The following is a 19,424-nucleotide window of genomic DNA, read 5'->3' on the forward strand; positions in this document are numbered from 1 at the left end:
ATGATGGAAAGGTAAAGTGTTAAAAATGAACAATGTAGCTTCTGCTTAAATTAAACCACTTAGAAAGGTTTTCATATTTCATGAACTTTTTCACATTTTGGCACATTACAACTACAAACTTCAATGTATTTTAATGGGGTCTAGATCCAGTAGATTGACAGAGATTCATCATTGTGAAGTGGAGGAAAAATCTAAAAAGTGAGGCCTGACATTAATGAACAACCATCATCATGAAGACCAAGGAAGACAGCAGGAGAAAGTTGTATAATTTAAAGCAGTTAGGTCAGAAAACAATATCTGGATGTTGAAACATGTCACAGAGAAATGCTCGGTCTGTTCCATGAACACCGACATGCCTCTTCATCTGAAATGTCAGAGCAAACGGAGAATGGCGCTCACTCACCATATTCCAATTAAATATGTTTGTGTTTCACAAAATGTGAAAAAGTTAAAGAATGAAACTGTTTGCTTAGGCTTTAGCAAAAAATCCAACCTTTGCAGAACCAGTTTAGAGAACCAGCAAACATTTCAACTCAATGAAGAGAATACACAAAGTATTTTTTAAAACCTTTTGTCACATAACAGACATTTTGGAAACAGATTTGAGTACTTCTTCTTTCTTTCCACATTGCAAACCAATTTTTAACACATTGCCCTCATCATGGAGCGACTTTATTCTCCTTCATCAAAGTCTTTTAAACACCAACTGTAATAGTTAATAGTAATAGATTTATCTCTATGGCAGTTTTGGGAGCTGTGATTGGTTTCCAGTGAATATTAACCATTGTTCTGTTTCCTTTCACTACATTAGTGTGAAACGTCTGTCTGATCTGGAAGGAATGTCCTGGAAGGGATGTGTAATAAACACCCACGCTTTCACAAACATCAAAGACGTCCAGTCATGGAGAAAAGTGTCGCAGGAGGTCCTTCTTGTTGACTTTCCCCATCTGATTCCTCGGCATTTCCTCCACCAAGACCAGGCCTGTCGGGATGATGTAGGGCGCCATGTGCTCCCTGCAATACAAAAAAAGACGCTTTACACACAGATGACTGTTTAGGGGGGAAAATGCAAAAAAAGAATAAACAGTCATAAGGAGCACAAGGCTGACAAATATACCAACGAGAATGGGTGAGGGCGCACTCTAATGCAACATCAAAACAACAACACAAAAATAAAAACAATTGCCAAAACAAAAGCTTGCCCCATGGCAGAGTAGTTGAGATAAGGAAAGAAACGTCCTTCATGCGCTCTGCAGCTCTCTGCCTTAATATCCCCAATTCCCTTCCAGACACAGACAATTCCCTTCATACAAAGCAACATAATCAAAATGAGATGAAAAAAACCTCAGCAAATAATAAAGAGAAAAACAGAAGGCTGTGATAATTAAAAGTGTTTTATTTTTCGGTTTTCACTGGTTGGCTGTCGCGTCGAGTCTTTAAGCCTGGAGCAGTTTTTATTATCTTCTAACCTAGTTTGTTTGTTTGCGTGTTATTGTGTGTGCTGCTGTTGTGTGAGTGAACATAATGAGTCATACGGCTGCCATCAAACACTCCTTTCAGCAGATGTCTCCGTCTGTCTGACTCAGGGAGGAGAGTCTGAGTAAATGTGCATGCATACATGTCTCTGTAACATGGCTTGCTCATGTCACCAATTTCTTCCGGGCAGCCTGAGTGTGTGTGTGCATGGCGCCACAGAGCACAGTGGGTGTGATTCAGATTCAGAGTGACAGCTGAAGCCAGGGCACTGAAGAGTGAGCATCCATCTCCTTGTTTATGTCTCATTTTATCTGCCTCCGTTTCCTCCACACTCTCGACTCGGCAACGTGTTGGCACCGCGGCTCCGCTGGCAGGACCCCCGGCTGTGAACGCTGTGCCATGCGTATGTTTGCAGTTCAGCCCCAACGTGTCAACCTGGGTCACCGGCAGCGGTGCTAACCTACCAGACTGGAGCAGCGGGATCTAACATCTCGACTTCATATGGAGCCGTCGGCCTGGACAAACCTGAGCTTGTAGATAATGCAAACAGGCAATGTCTCTAACGGGATTCCTGTATGGAGAGGAAATTTATGGCCTTTTTCTTAAAACTATGAGTGGTTAGAAAAATAATAACATTTTTAAAAGTGTTTTTTTTCTTTTTTGCTGTAAGACTATTGCTGCATACACTCACGAACCAGAATCGTCTTCATCAAAAAGGTCAGGTAACTAAATCGTTTATTATTGGTTGTAATTACAAATATAAAAATGACTTAAATTTTGAGAACAAAGAAATCACAGACTCAGTATTTGTATGTAGAATTTAAAGGACAGAGATTAATTTAATACATACTCTGTAACAGAACCGGAAACCAGACGAGGCAGGGAAGGACAGCATTTTTCAGAGCTACGTTCAAAAGACCCACCTGATCTTTGGAGGAACTGTACAGCTCAGGTCGCATGTCTAGGACTTAGTATTTGCTATATTATCTAACCCTTCTGTAACCTGTTTCCACTACTTTACTCCCCTCCTGTCTTTTGTCTTCTTGGTGTGGTTTGCTCACTTATGTTCTCTAATAAACCTCTGAGGCCTTCATACAACAGCTGTACGTCTATTTAGATAATAATTACACATAAATGAACTCTACTAAACAGGTGACTTCTGAAGACATTCTATTTTCATAGATTTCATTTTGGAGCATCAGGGTGAAGTGGGTTTATTACAAATGAAGAACAATTTTTTCTTTAATTCTTCTTTGCAAAACATTTTGGTAAATATGTCAAATTTACCCACCTACTTCAAAATCATGGCAACTTCTTAAAAGTGCTGCCTTTCTGGTGATGCACATGTGAGACTAAACTGTTCACACTAATAACATTTAATCATTTTTTAAAATGTAACACACCAATTATTGTTGATCACTTGGGACCAACAACTGGAAAACAGTTCAAACATTAAAAGGAGCAATCCCAATGACACATAAACGTCATCACAAAAACCATGTTTCTTCATTATACCAGAATTAATAATTCTTATCATAATTTCTTTTCACTTCATCCAGAAGTGAAGATGATGAAATTGGCAGAAAAGATAAAAATCACAGTGTTTGTGTGGAAGCTGCAATCAGCTTCAGACAAAACAAACTCCACTGACATTCAGAAAAGGAGGAGGAAATGTTTGACATCCATAGCAATCTACTGCTTGCTTATCTTTCCCCTTTTCTCTCTTCTTTCTCCGTATTAATCCGACTGTGGCTTCTTATTCTTGCACATATTTTTAAATTAATGAGAGAACTTCGGGGTCAGTGAGAGGGAATCCGAGAGCTGGACCTCTCTGTATTAGCGGCTTTTGTTTGGCTTCCATGAATAACAGCACAGTATCGAATAAACACACGCCTCTGTGATAGTGGGATATGGTGGTCTGTTGCTGTTGCAGGCTTAGGATGATGGATTGGTCAGAAGTTATTTAGGTCACAGGCTCCTCTGGTGGTGCGAGTCTGAGTCAAACTGTGGCCACAGTTTGAAAGAGAGCAGGTGGGAAACTTTCTAGACTTTGAGTACAAAAACAACTTCCACTTAACTTATTTTATTCCTCCACTCCGGATATATTAACCTAAAATTAGTAAATATTGAAATACGTAGCATGAAAATCTGAATCGTGGCTGGAACATTTTTGTGCTTACCATATATTAAAATATACTATATGTAGTAAAAAAAATACTCCAATGTAAAATGTACTGTTATAGTTGTTTAATCCAATAATCAGAGACCAATTTGACTTTTTTAATCAGTTTTTTCCAAACATAGCTCACCATTTTCATGTAAAAAAAAAAACCCTTTCCATTTCTTTGTTTCTTTATTTTATTTTTTTATTTTATATTTTACCAGTTTGTGATAAAACAAGCCACACATGATGTTTCTCAGTTTTCTGTCATAAGCTAAGCACAAAAAAATCTCAAATTCACAAATTTTACTAACTACACTGCTGTCTTAGTTGGTAGAGTTAAAATAATGTGACTAAAGCCAAAGCTCTCTAAATCATTTTATTAAATTTGATTTGTGAAGATTTGTATAATGATATTATTTTAAATAGGGTTATGCTTTCACCTCATTGATAATCTTTGTGTTTAATCGATTTTACTCAGACTGAAAAAGATCTTCATGAAGGCTTGTTTCATTTCCTGTGCCAAAAATCAGCTTTTTTTTTTCATTTGACACAAAAGAGCAAATAACCCCGTTGCCTGAAAAGGTCATCATCTAAATGAATCATATATTTATTGTGACTCTGAAAGTCTGCATAGATGAACAAATCTGAAAAGCTGAGAAATAAATGATATGGAGCGCAGACTGAAGACATTAATTACCTTGCCCAGGTCTTTAATTCTGGTAGAGTTAAATGCCGGCCTTTCTGCAGCTGCACCACAGCTGTGACCTTTTGACCCCACGTAGCATCTTTAGCGCCAATCACAGCCACATCTAAGTCACAAAAACAAACAGAAATACGTTAATGAAATAATTGCTGAATTAATTTATTTGTTTTCAAAATCTAAAAATAAGAAGTTTGACAAATCAAATATAAACTGCATTGAAATTACATTTTCTTAAAGAGAAAAAAAAAATGGAGATCTTAATAATCAAATAATCGAAACATATTTTGCTCGATAACTATTTTCATAAGTGCCATCAATATAACTTGTACTTTTAGGAACTGAGTAAAATTAGGTAACACTGAACTCAGCTGACATAAACCAGGTGATTAGTGAAGCTATCTGCTCAGGTAGTGTGCAAAAGATGCTTACAAAGTGTATACTGTTACTTTTAAACAGAGTTACTTTATTAAAGAGAGGTAGGGCAACCTTTCAGCCAGCTGACCAACAGTGTGCATTGAGTAATTTAGACTTAACAACAAAACAATTGCTTTCAATGGAAGTTTGCACAGTACTTACCAACGATGTCTGGATGAGCCAGCAGGTGTCGCTCCACTTCGAGGGCGCTGATCTTATAGCCACCACTCTTGATGATGTCGATGCTGCTGCGGCCCAAGATCCAGTAGACGCCATCTTTGTAGACTGTTGTGTCTCCTAAGACAGAAATGCAAAAAGACACAACGTGGCACAATGAAAGTCACAAAAACGATGGCAGCCAATCATTTGCTCAGAGAAAGATTAGTGTAGAAGACAGGAAGATCGATTTAAAGAGATGTAATTATGCTGTGTATTTTTGGTACAGGGAAAAGATTCAAGTTCAAAATTAAATCTTTTTACTCAGAAATACATTTCCATGCCATAGTAACACTTATATTCCGGTTGTGCTTAAAACAGGTCAACAGTGTTTACACTTTTAGCAGCTTCTGGCTTCATTAAATACAAGAAATTATTTGACTCGGGGAGAAGTCTCAGTAAAAATATACTAAATAATAAAAAAAACCCAAAAAAACCACAGAGAAGCACATGTGAATAACATAAATATAAGAAAGCCAGACATTTGTATCTTTAGGTAAGGAAGTGTGTGATTATGTGTGTGTGAGGCAGAGAAAGTCGGAGCGCAGCAAATGGATGAATCTTTAAGATCCCCCGACATCCTCCAGATGCACACACACATAGGTGTCTGGGGGCCAGGTGTAGCGGAGTAAAGTATGTGGGATAAGGGACGCAGCTGGGTCTGGGGAAAACGAGAGGAGGAAGTGGGTCAGTATGGATGAGTGGAGAGTGAAAAAAGGAGAGAAAAATGGACAGAGGCTAAAAAAAAAAAAAAAAAAGATGGAATGGGAAGATGTCCTTTTAGGTTATTACAGGTGCTACTTTCAGGACAGCTGGTACCAGGAGGATGGATGTGATCGAGACACGGCGGTGGAGATAAGCAGAGTGTCGGAGTTAAGAACCGGTCTGAGGAGTCAGCATTCACCCGAAGCTGCAGCTGAACACTGAGTGGAGAGCAAACGAGTCCACGTCCAAACACCGTTTCCTTCTGCTAAGCCTAAACCCAGAGCTGGACAATGCATTGTCATGGCAACATCAACGCCGATATCACAATCGGAAAGGTCTGTTTAGATGCAAAAGTTGTTGCCACGGAATAAAATTTAGATTTTTGGTGACATATATATACTCATTTGAACAAACGTTTGCTTTAGTTTACACCCACATCTGATACATTTTATTTTATTGCTTCCTAAACACAGATTTATTTGAGCTCAAGGATAATGGTTTTTCAATTCATAAAATGCACAGGGGTTAAAAAACTTGTTTCATACTCTGACCAAAAAAAACAACAGCAGCAAAAAAATCTGATTTATTAAAACTTTGGTCTTTGCCTGAAATGGAGGAGTTCCAATGTCTTGAGATGTGATGGAAGAAAACCAGTTTGGTCTGTTGTGATCTGAACTTATTGGTTAATCAAAGTTCATGAACTTTGGCCACGAGTTATGGGTCATGGACAAAAGAACAAGTGTAAAAAGATTTCCATCTAGAGTATCACAGCTTTGCTTAGATAATAAACATCTTCATCATCCAGAGGGAGCTCAGTGTGGAACCAAAGCTTCCTCACGTCAAGGAAAATCTGAGAATGTGCTTTAGACAAGGAAAGGAAAGGTTTTTGAAAGTTTGCCAAACATTGGAGGATATTCCTGGAAACACCTAGAACTCACTAGACTAGAACAACAACATTTGCACATTTTATATAACTTGAAGTACCTTTAAAAAGGCTGGAATGTGTAGCTGGTGTCCTGGTTTCCCTTCGGAACTGTCACCTCAATGTCTCCAATAAGATATTAAGATGGATGGATCCATGAATACAAACCAAAATAGCTTTTTTTTAAACCACCAGAATTACTTGCCTTGCATTCTAATGTAGTTTTTAGGATCAAATTGTGGGGAAGCAGTCTTACAGAAAGTCTAATTACTTCTTATAGCGATATAGTAAGCCAGATAAGGATGTGCTTGATGTTCCCTTTGTTTTTGCCATGAATTTCATAAAAAGCCTCAAAGCAGAATGATCTCTAGATTAACATCTTAATTTTCATTAGAAGCAAACAAGATGTAATATGGTAATTTTCTTTCTATAGCTGTGCTTTTTCAAAGGCTTAAAAAACCTTTGAAATATGAAAGCAACCTATTTTTTCCATAATCAACTTATCATACAATACCATTTTTTAGTTTTTTCTAGCCTGATAGGAATCAAGTATTTCTTTTCAATGGAGTATACCAGTTCTTGGCAGCCTAACACTGAAATATTGAGCCAATAAGGGAATAAAACATGTAGGAATAATATAGTGTTTTATCTGCACACTCTGGTTGGTGTCATTGCAGGTTTATCCTATTAGTGTTTAGCTTACATCTGTCTATCCGTCTCGCTGTATGTAGCAGCGTGTTTTCAGTTTCTCACGCTCCAGCGTCTGACCCTCCCTCTCTCTCACACACGCAGACATTTATTTTCTTCTTTTAATCTCATTCTTACCCTTCATTTTTACCTTTCTACATCTCAAACGTCTCTCACACCTCTGTCTTCCTATCTCCTCTCCCCCTCCTTCTTGCTGATCCACCTCAGCATCAATACAGGGCCCATCTGTTCCCATACATCATGCACTTCATTTCAGTTTATTAGCTGGGATAAATCATAAATATTTCATTATACATCACAGGCGGCTGTCGCTAGCACACCGACAATTTATCACCACTGCCCTCTCTGCCGGCTTGCCACGGCGGCTATAAGCTTTCCAGTCTATTAAACAAGATTGATACAGTGTGTAAATTTAGATATTGGGAATTTCTTCACAGACCACTGCCTCGCACCGATAGGCTGGAGAAAGAGAGGGAGGATGGGAGAAGAAGGGTAGTTACAGTCGCTCCTTCCTTTGGATGAGGGGTAGAAGAAAAAAGAAAAGCACAAGAATCATTTGAATCATTGTGCTGAGCTATGTAGCTCTCATTTTATGCAAACAGGTATAGGAAAATGATCAGCACATATGTACAATGATAAACCGTTTGTGTAAAAGAGAAAACATTAATAAAAAAAGATGTACATACATTTGGCTTAAAGGAAAGAGAAAGGCTTTTCTGAAGCAATCCTGGACAAAATGGGTGAGCAAAAGACCTGACGACAACAGAACTGCAATGAGTTTGAAGTACTAAAACAAGACTCTTTGACCTTGTCTCTTTGAGCAGAGGGAAGGAGCAAAAGATGTTTGGAGAAACATACAAGTGGGAAAAGCGATTGGAGAACGCAGACTGATAAAAGAGAAAAAGAAGAAAGGGAAAGAGATTTTTGGGAACTGTGTTACTGGGACGAACAGACACATGTGATGTACTCTCTCTCACACACACACACACAGACACACACACACACACGCGCACACACACACAATCACCACTTCAGGCATCAGAGAGTCTGCCATTATGTGTTATGGCGTCTGAGGCAGATATGGGCGAATGGCTTTCTTAATTAAAACGATAAGAAGCCTAATTGCACTGGGCTTTCATCTCATTCTGAGGCATTAAAGAAAGCGAAGGCGCGTAGTGTGTAGAAAATAAAGAAATAAAAACAGATCAAGAATTTAACTGAGGACGGAGGGCACGGAAAACTTTGTGACGTCTTTCAGAGAGCAGAGAAAGTCAGCTGCCTCTGTGAAACACATGTTCAGTTTGAGTTTGACCAAGACGACAACAAATCACTGTCGAATTACTTCAAGTCTTGATTTTTGTTTATTGCAAGACAAGAGTAACTCGCATTTCTAAAATATTTTTTTTTTAAATGCTTTATTAACAGCTGGGGAGTTTTTTAACAAAAACAGATGACCTTCATACTGTTGAACTTTATGAAGAATCTAAATTGAGTGCGCGCCTGACATTCTTGAAAAATAATCCAAACAAAAAAGACTGAATAAAAGTTAGTCTAAAAAAGGAGAAATCTGATTTATTTTTCCAAGGACAGAGCATTAGACAGCTGTGAAGAAAATTTCTTAAATTTTAAAAACATCATATAAGCTTTTAATAGTAAAATAAATCTGTCTTCAGAATTTGTAAGTCTGAACACTTCTCTTGTTTTGGTCCAATCTTTCTGTGATTTAATATTGATTGAAGACAGCTTTTGTCTGATTATCTCTTTTATATTGGAGTGATTTATTTAGCTTACAGATTTCTTTCTCACAATTTTACAACATTGATATAATCTGCAACTAAACATGTTTAGATGAACTAAAACTATAACAAAAGGCATATAATAAACTATAACATGTTTGGTAAATTACATTTATGAAATATAATTTTTCATTACTTTTCATCCAATGAAAAGTAATTCTAGTTATTTTAACAACCCTCCATGTTAATTGGCAGCCTGGTAAGGGCGTGTAAACAGCGTAAAAAAACCCCTAAACTTTATTCCAGTCGGCAAAAATCTCCCACTGAAAAACTAAAGCTTCATAAGAACTTAACTTGTGTAAAAAGAAAATCCCATATTAAGAAATATATATATATATATATTTTTTTTTTTACAAAAACACAAAAGCCACAGAAAGTGTGGTTAGTGTGATTTAAAACTTATGGATAGGTTACCAAATCACACAAACAGTGAAAAATAAATCACTTGGGAGTTTTTTTTTTTTTTTAAGAATTAAACAATCCAGTGCACAAGATGTACTTGAATGCATCATGAAAATACAAGTGGGTATTCCCCACCACTCACAGGGACTAGTCTCTAACAGTACGTTGTTGAACCTCGTGTGCTGTGCTGCCTCTATGACCAGTCGAATGCTGCAGTCAGTTGAATTTTGACTCAAGATGATTTTTTCTGCAGTACCAGCTAGGGGTTGAACCAATTAGTCGACTAGTCGACTAATCGACTCTAGGACATCTCGCGAGTTTTTACATTTCATGTCGACTAGTCGCATTGCTGGTGGTGACAGCCTGTGCTGATCTGACAGCACAGTATACCTCACAAGACGCAAGAAAAATAAGTTAATACATTAGTTTAAATGATATGTAGATGGATGCATATTTGTGGTTTTACAGTGTTTTTAAAAGGAGATGGAGTTGCAGCTGCAGTCAACTACAAAACACGAGCCGTCTAAAACTCGCCCCCTTCCCGCAAAGGAAGTCACTTAGCGGCTCATGAAAGTGTCTTTGTCACGACGATCTAACTAATACATTATGATGTTATGTTGCTGATTAAATAAAGATCTGTGGTAATGCCATCTAAAAGATGTGCATTTCCTTTTGAATGTTGGTTTCCCAGCAACTTATTATTTATCATAAACTATCCCGATGTTTTGTTGTTTCACTTGTTGCTGTTCTGTGTAAATGCCGTATTTTTCCGTGAAAACGGGTAATAAAGCCTGTAGTTACTCCAAAGTTTGCGTCTTGCGTTGCTATGACGTCACAACGGCTAGTCAACTCGACTTTTATCATGTTGACGTTGACTAGAAAATATCTTAAATCGTTCAATCTGCTGAGTCAGCAGAGCTTCCTGCCGCGCATCGGGCGGAGGAGAAGCAGGTGGTTTCGTTGAATTCAGCTGTAACCAAACGGGATCCGTTCATAACAAGTTTGGCTTGTGATGTTCCAAAAGCACCATGTAGTCAGTGTGATAATTTGACTCCTATAGTAACTATCCAGAGATCATCAGCATCAGCGGTGTTTAGAAAAAAAGTCAGACCCGACTTTGTGCAACAAACTTTTCCCCGCTGCTCACGAAGAATGATCTGTTTATTGCTCTTTTAATTCTCCATAATAGACTTAGTAAAAGCAGGAGAAGGGGAGTGTGTGTGTGTGTGTGTGTGTGTGTGTGTGTGTGTGTGGGGGGGGTCAATATTTGCCGTGAAAATAGCTAATAAAGCCTCCAAGTAGTTGTGAAGGGTTTTTGCGCTTACGTCACTATGACGTCACCGCGACTAGTCGACATCGACTCGACTATTATCATGATGTAGTCGACCTTAAAAAATATGTAGTCGTTCAACCCCTAGTACCAGCAAAGTTTACATTCAGCTTGATGTTGTTTCAGGTGAGTAATTCAGGTTAACGCATCAGGAGCAACGGTATTTACAGCATTACTGTTGAAAAATGTGTCTGCAGACATAAACCTTTGGTTCAGTCAAACTCGATGTTCCTAAAGTTTAATAATTGCAGGGAATCCTCTGTTTTGTTTAGGTGTCGCTTTTTAAAGATGTACTGCAAAATGCTGCATTACACACTTACTTCCACAAATAAACATTCTGCATTTGTTCAGATTCAAAACAATGCTGTATTTGTTGGGTGTACATACCGACATGGTATACACACGTACCCAGAGATGTTTTTGGTACGAATGCGTGTATAATTACACCACTAATCACAACAGTCGTAGCTGCCAGGAAAGAAAAGATGGGGCTCCACACTGGAGTTGCAGTTTTTGTTGCCTCTAAAAATGAAAACAAAAATTTAACAAGACTCAAATGGAAAAATATTGATACCTTCAAACCTTTGCAAACATTTTTTTTTTTTTAAACCATCTGATCTGGAGTGGGAAATGGCATTTTGTGGATGCTTACACCCAACTCATTTGAAATGACACACAAACACAGAAACAGCCTAGACAACTTGAGTTTCTTTGTCAAAAAGAGTCTGGAAGTAAAGGGCAGAGGGTGACATCTGACAAAGGCCAACATAAAAAAAACATTTCAGCCTGCTGGCGTTATTCTGCTACAAATGTCCACACAGGAGAGACGCAACTAGAAATTCACAAAACACTTGTGGGGCTGTCAGGACACCGACCACCGAAGAGCTTCAAATCAGCTTTTCTTTTTTTCTTTTTATAAATACACAGAAACGAGTGTTTGTTAGTCAGACTGTTCTGCTTGCAGCCTCTATTTATCTAGTCTATTGTTTGTGTGCACACCTCAGTTGCCTTTCTGTACATGATGGGATTAAAACATGTCAATGGTCACTGTGAATTTCATTTCTCACTGAAAAAAAGATTTAAAAGACTAAATAGATAAATTAGAGAAATACATCAGTGTTTTATGTTGTTAGAGGACTTCACGTTTTCTAGATTTAGTTTCTTAGAGCTTTAGTCCAACTTGTATTAAAATTCTAATCACATATGACAATGTAGAACATATTTTTTGATAGTATTGCAAAGTTATTAAAGACAGAAAAACAAAGAAAAAAAAAATCACAAATACGTAACTATTCAGGCTGTAATCTCTCCTAAAGCTGCATTATAGCACACAGTAGCTAATTTGATGTACTGTGTGTTTCCTCTGAATGCATGGCATTAAAGCATCAACACAAGATTACAACAGCATTAGCTGCAAGCTTGTGACCTGCAAGAGAAAATAAGGCGTCTTTGTATGGACAGACATGTTGAATCTTAGTCCTGTAGCATTTAGAGATATAAGTGAGCAAGCAAAAGCTGGGCCCTCTCTGTCGTTTTAGGAACAGCGGACTTATCTGAGCAAAGATGTTAGAGGTCTAAATGTGAGCCATGCTTCTTCTCAGATCATAAACACTTTGCATATATGAATATTAATGTTCCACATTAAAGCCTGATGCTGAGATGGAGAAGTTAATGAGGATAAATAACAGACAGCCAGGCAGTGAAATCTCAGCACTGACATTATTCATCATCCTTAACTTTTGTCACAGCTCCTTTTTTAGTAATTAATATCATACAAGAAGGCACTTTGCACTCGGATGAGTGATCTAATTTGTTTAATATAATGAAATTAAAGGAGCTCGAATTGCTTTATGTTAATGTTTCTGATTATACCCATTGCCGGGGTTTGCCTTCCCGGCAGCAGATAACAGACTTAACTTGAGGATTGATGCATGTCTCAGATCTGCATGTTCATCAAGAAAACTATTTAACTGTAGTTTGCATGCAGCTACTCCGGACTTAATCACACAAACCTGATCTCAGTCTGGAGACGGAGAAAGAGGGAGACTATTATGATGCCAGAGCTCTGAGATGACGAATCTGTAAACTTTCTTTTATGATCAAGACACTTTTCAGTCTCTTCGCTTGAGACCTGATGAATAACTGTGACAGGAGATTAAAAACAGGAGAGGATGAAGGCTCAGTAAAAGTCGCTTCTGCTGTTCGCAACAATAATCACTGAAGTTCAGAGGCTGACGTGGGGTGGCGTTTAACTAGATTTACCTGCAAGTGGTTTTAATAAAGCGTGGATCATGGATGCCGACATCTTTGCAGTAAATGTTATAGGGAGAGCTGGTTTGAACAATGCTGCTGGTGATGGCGGTGGGGGGTCCTGGATGTTGAATAAATCCCCACTGGGAGCTCAAACGTTAGAGGACACAGTGCAACTCAAGGTGAAATGTGACATCTTTGGGAAGAATGACAGCAAGAAAAAGGGGAGAGTGAAATGAGAAAATGAGTACAAGAGCTCAAGAGGAAATTGCGGCTAAAAAAGAGGTAAGGTCACATAGCTAGTTTGCCAGTACTTTAGATATTTCAAACAAAAAAAACAAACAATAAAGACTGTCAGCGACTGATATGAAAGACTTCAGTTTTTCAAACATATTGCCAGACCTGGGCACAGACATCTGTCTTTTTGCAAAGAGTGAACCTCAGTGATCTTTTACACTTTTCAAAGCACCGACGTCTCTAAAATATGAACCTGTGGATCAACATTCAGCATGCCCATAACATTAGTCGGGTAGATAAACCTAAATATATTCTAATTCTAGCTCTTACAGGATCCAGATGGCTCAGATTAATAGGTTCTGTTGGAATAAGCAATTAGGAGTGTGAAACTGAGGTAAAGTGACAAAGATTAACCCTCTTGTTAACATTTCTGCCCTTGAGCCTGAGTCTCTCTTAGTTAATTAAATGAGACCTCAGATAAGGCCTGGCTAATAGTCAACCCCCAAAGCTCAACTTCTTCCTCACTCCCTTCCTCAAACAGTCATCTTAATTTATCACTGAAACACAAAACTTTCTACCGCCTACTCCTGATTAGTTCGCTCCAGCTGGAGCCAAACTTAAAGCATCTCTTTACTTTTGCTTCCCCAGTCACTTCTGCTGTTGCCAACCACGTAACAAAAGCTTTCCCCATTTCTAATCGACTGATTTTAAGCTGTGGTCAGTGGACAGACTCTAGAGTGGAGCACAAAAGGAGAATAAAAAAAAAAAAAAGTGAGGAGCAGATCGATAGACTCAAAGATGTTTGTGAAGATGAGTGGAAGGAGAGCAGCCAGGTGACAGCTTCCCTATAGAGCTGCCAATCACACACGCAGCACCTGCTGACTCTAAAGAAGACACCTCTGACCAGCTGAGAACGTATTGATCTGAAGTACCACGTTCCAACCCCACTGTTCGTCTGCCGTCTTGTTTACCCCGGCTTTTTATTCACCTTGTCAGCCGTATGCTCTTGTCAGACTTTATCTTTTACTTTGTGCCAGCCGCACAGTGCCGACATCCTCGTCAATGAAAGAGTTCAAGGTATTTTTGCTCTTCCAGCTCAGAGAAACTCAGTTTTAAGTTGCAGCCCTAGTGAGTATAACTGAACTGGACATTTAGAGGAGATTTTAACGTATTTTAAAGAAATGGTTTAACACCAACCAGCTTTCCCAACACTGATATCACATTTCAAAACATAAAAATGTTTAATGTTTTCCATGCATATGTGGGTTATATTATAATTGTTGTTTAAAAGGCCATTAGTTTGTTAATTATATTGTTTTGTGTTCACAGTGATACTTGTAGTGTAGCAGTGCATCAATGCATCAAACTCTCATGAGTCCAATAAAATTTCTGGCCTGATGACCAGAAATTATATTGGATTTGAAAGAAAAAAAATACTTTTATCCCTTTTTACATATGTAGTTTGAATTCTGTTTTTTGTGTTTTTCACAAAGGTTTCATAAACCTCAAACATTGTTTTAAACAATCAGAGATCAATGTAGACTCAGGTTAGAGATCTCTAAGCACTACAGTTTCCAAGCAGGAACCTATTTATTTACATGGCTCTTATTTTGAAAACATTACTGTTTTATCTTCACTGGCAGAATAAACTTTAGTTCATAATCAATTTGGATCCAACAAATTAGAGGTCAATTTTATGGCTAACCTGCAACAATATTGTCTTTATTACTCAGGCACAATAAATTATGTTCTACATGAGGGCTTCTTCATAGTTTCATTCATCATGGTGACGATACCTGGATAGCCTTCAAATAGACAACAGATATTATATTTCACTATAAGAAGTCATTACCACCCTAATTTTAAGTCAAAACCATACAAATCAGCACTCAAGCATTCACAGATCACCATGGAGGTTGTTGAAAAAGTTAGTCATCCTCTCTAACTTTACAAATATGAGGGTAATAAAAGATCAAGTGAATTCTCAAGTTCAAGCTGCAGTCTGTAAGTGTCAAGTTTGAAAGGAGGTGTAAGAAAGAGGTGTAAGGGTAAAAGGTAAGAGGTAGTGAGGGGTGACATGAAGCTAAGAAAGACGGTTCAGATTGTCTGAAATGTTTCTCTCTGTCAATATATAAACCCGACAAACTTACTGGGAAGTGGGAAAATATAATTTAACAAACTGCTGACTCAATGGATATGAATACTTTTGCAAGGCACCAATCCTTTCCATGCATTTGATTTTCTTTTAACAGTAATCTGAATTCAAAGCTAAAAAAAAAAAAGCATAATTTATATTCTTTACATCTGTACACATTTCTCCGCGCAATAGATGTGTTATAAAACAGCCACTACAGCTCTAGATTATTAACTCTTCATGAAGTGATCTTTGTTTTACTTCATGCAGCTATGAAGCCTAAAACCGTTTTGCCCTAGACACGCTGGTGATGTCGGTGTCGTCTTCACATCTGAATCCTTGCATCACTTTTGGATGCTAATCATAAAACGGATCTCAAGCTTAGTTACTCGCTTTTAAACTCTGAAATTAAGTGAAAGGATGTGGGATTTGTGAGTGCTTTAACTCACAAATCAAAGCATAAAAGGCAAAAAAAAAAAAAGCATTCTCCTTGAACCTTGAATGTTTAAGCATTCCTCCTACTTCATAAAGCTATGTGTGTGTGCATGATGAGACTGTAGGAGCTGGGTGGCTAAGGAAGATGTCAGATACCTTCCTACAGAGCGGTCCACACAGTGTCTGTGGCGGTGTGGCTTGAGGGACCGGTCTGTGGGGAGCTGATTGCAGTGGTTCTCATTATGTGGCCGCTGGCTGTAATGGAGTGTGACAGCAACGTGCTGTGCTCTGGATCTCTGTCCTTCCAGCCTGCAAAGCCAATTAAACACACTTTTTCCTTCTCTCCCCACTGCCTGGCCCTGCTCTGCTCTCAATCACTCCATCCTTTCGCGCTGCCTTCCCACCGCCACCCCAGTCCCGTCCTGTCTGACTCCTCCTCCTCCGTCTTTGTACGAGGCTCTTTCGAAAATCCCCGGCAGCCACATCTCCAAGCTCAAAAATTGCTCAGTCTGTAAAAACTCCACTTGCATCTGCCCTTCTCGACCCTCTGCACCCCAAATCCTTCCTGTGCCGGGTTAAAGCATGTCTCTAAGTGGCTTTACAGCGAAACACGGCTCCTTTTTTGGGGCCGAAGACAGAAGTGGTGGCCTGCAGGGAGGAAAAGCCTCAGATGACAGCTTCTCGCTATGCTACCACACACATACTAGAAGGGGAAAAAAAAGTCGAGGCAGAGAGCTCTACTTGGTTCCTAAAGACCCAGAGCAGTCACAGCCACTTAGGAGGAAAAATGCCCTGTAGCGCCTAAAACACACATACTCCATTTATCACTCCCTCATAGTGCCCCAAAATGTGAGCACACACACCATTCACACAAGCCTAATGTGTGTGTTTACCACCTGAACTGCTCTCCTGGTTTTTACGTGTCTCAAATGAAAGTCCAGCCTGCAAGAAGAGTTAAAAGCTCCTCCATCTCTCCTCCTGCAGTAAATTGCTCCGACTGCACAGATCATGTAGCTGCAATTGTTAGAAGTATGTCATCCCCTTTTTCCAGAGTGTGTGTGAATAAGCATGTGGACATAATGATAAGGAAGTGTGGCATAGGAAGGGGAAGACGGCTTGGTACCCGTTTTGAACCAGCCATCATCAGTAAAAGCCTCTCTGGTCTCCTGAGGTCGGTTCCAGTACTCCTTAAAAACAGACGGACCTCGCACCAGCAGTTCGCCCTCTTTACCCTTAAGACCTGGACGTACCTGTGAGATATTCAAAACAGGGAAAAGAGAAGAAAAACAATGCTTGAATGGAGCAGAGAGTGGCTTAAACAAGTTTATGAATCTGTCTGAGGCCGTCATATAAAACAACATTAAGAAACTGACAGACACTAGTGACACTAACCTCCGTTTCAAGGGAGAGAGGAGTGTTTCTTTTTAGCAGTGCAAGTATTTTTATAACAACTTGCATTCAAAAAGCCAAGTTACCAGCAAGCTTTCTGATGTTGCTTTGAACAGTGGCAGCTGAAAACAGATCATTAGATGAGCAGATATCACCTTGGATAACAGATGAGCTGTGTGTGAACTTTAATCCTGGTTTTACAGAAAGTGAAGGTGTCTGTGCTTCTTTAGCCTTAAAACACTGCCAAGAAGGATATATATATATATATATATATATATATATATATATATATATATATATATATATGTATATATGCAGTGACCCCAGGGAAGGAACTTTTACTGCTCATTAAGCTGAGAAGGGTCATGTCTAAATAAGGGTGTTTGCTTTGATACATAGAAATAATGTTGTGATATCTTGTAATATTTTAGAGGGACTCAAAAGTACCGTACAACTTCTACCAAAGAGCTGGTAGAATATTTATTTAGAAAAAAAAAAGAGAAATTCTCAAATGATTTAATTGGTTGATGCAACCTAAAAAAGAAGAAAAAAGGTTTTCTTGCCTTTACTACTTTGAAATGTTGAAAGACCTTCTAAGAAGCTTTCAATTAAAAGATATATATTTTTACAGTGTAATGATTGGGTTTTAATTAAACAACCCTAAAACACATTTATGTACTCCTTAGTTTTATTGCTGCTTTGTAAATTGGTTTTGAGGTTGTCAGTGCTTTGCTTAGTGATTTTTCATGCGCAACACAAAAGTACTAAAGTCAACTTCAAGTTAGACACATAGAGAATCATTAAATGAATTTTTTTTCTAACATGAAGAAAAGCATAAAAAAAAATCCTGCCTTCATGCCTTATTTTTATTTGATGTAAATATTTTAACGTTAGACTGATGTGCTTCCTCCTGTCTAGTACACATTATATGAGGATGTGTATACATAATCTATACACATACAGATTCCTGAAAAGCCTTTAAAGTCATCTAGAATACTTTTAATTTAAGACCTGTCTGTGGATGGATTGCTTCATTATAATGACTCGTATTGATTTACCTGAGTCCCTTTGTGATTTCCTTCAGCAATCATAGTGTTGGTTGTGTTGTTCATGACAATTCGAACCTCTACATCTGGAAGAGGCAGCCCAACAGCTCCTGTCAACGTCGAAACAAAAAGTTGACAGAAGAGAGAATGTGATTTTTTGCAAAAAAAGAGAATATGATTTTTTTTCTTCTAAAAACACAAAAAAAGAGAATAAATGACAGAGTGTTCACTGACAACCTTCAGTTAAGCATTTCTCAAGTAGCAGGCAGTCTGCTCCTCCACGATGACATTAACCTCCTTCCTCTGGGCATAACTGGTCACTAAAAGGTTTGCTGAGCTTGTAAAACTGGAAGCAATTCGTCTCAGTCAACACAAGCCAGCTCACTTTGACAGTAATGGGAATTTCTGGGCCATGCCTGATGCAGCTTTTTTCCCTCTTTAACAACATCAAGAAAAGCTAAAATAATAGAACAGTTGGGACATTTGTCTTGGGTTGCACTTATTTTCTTCTGCAAAAGCATCTGACTGCACAGTGCAATTTATTCCTTCAGTCTTAACTACTGCTGAATGCCTGACAGGCTTTCTCACCGAAGAACAACTGCAAAAACGATTCCGATTTGACAAGTAAACAAACACAATAACCTGCTGTAAAAACTGTGTATAAAATGCATGAAATATTATCGGCTCCCAGATTTACTGACATCACCTGCATTTTCCATTCTTGTATGTTTGCAAATGTGACCTTTAAAGTTAAGTAATTAGAACAACGAGTGAACCAGAAAGGTCTCGGCGCCGTTCTCCGTCCATTTGTTTAGATGAGTGTGTTCGAGCTCGCCTTGGGCCGCGACACGATTTCAGAGACAATGGCTCTCCAAATGAAGAGCAGCTCAGGTCCTGATTACAGAATGAGTTTCTCACTTCATATTGATCTAATCAATTCAGGTCCTGAATGAGGGACTGGAGTTGAATGGATCAATACGAGAACCAACTGAGCACAAAAGTAACCAGACCACTTCCAATGGATTACCAGGGTCATTAACAAGTCCGAGTCATGAGGTCAGGCGAACTGAATCTGACAAAGTCTTAGTCCAAACAGC

General features: G+C 38.5%; 1 protein-coding gene across 1 annotated transcript in view; it reads right to left on the reverse strand.

The window, feature by feature from the left end:
* Positions 1–247: 247 nt before the first annotated feature.
* The window catches only part of acsf3 (acyl-CoA synthetase family member 3), a 37,874-nt gene continuing 18,697 nt past the window's right edge, over positions 248–19,424 (reverse strand). The window contains exons 6-10 of the mRNA XM_044101095.1: positions 18,340–18,437; positions 17,016–17,142; positions 4,920–5,054; positions 4,338–4,449; positions 248–1,014 (exon numbers count right to left, since the gene is read on the reverse strand). Of these exons, the coding sequence (XP_043957030.1) occupies positions 900–1,014; positions 4,338–4,449; positions 4,920–5,054; positions 17,016–17,142; positions 18,340–18,437 (587 nt within the window). The 3' untranslated portion in view covers positions 248–899. The remainder of the gene's footprint in view (positions 1,015–4,337; positions 4,450–4,919; positions 5,055–17,015; positions 17,143–18,339; positions 18,438–19,424) is intronic.

Source organism: Gambusia affinis, linkage group LG02 (genome assembly GCF_019740435.1).
Source record: "Gambusia affinis linkage group LG02, SWU_Gaff_1.0, whole genome shotgun sequence".
NCBI classification, from domain to species: domain Eukaryota; kingdom Metazoa; phylum Chordata; class Actinopteri; order Cyprinodontiformes; family Poeciliidae; genus Gambusia; species Gambusia affinis.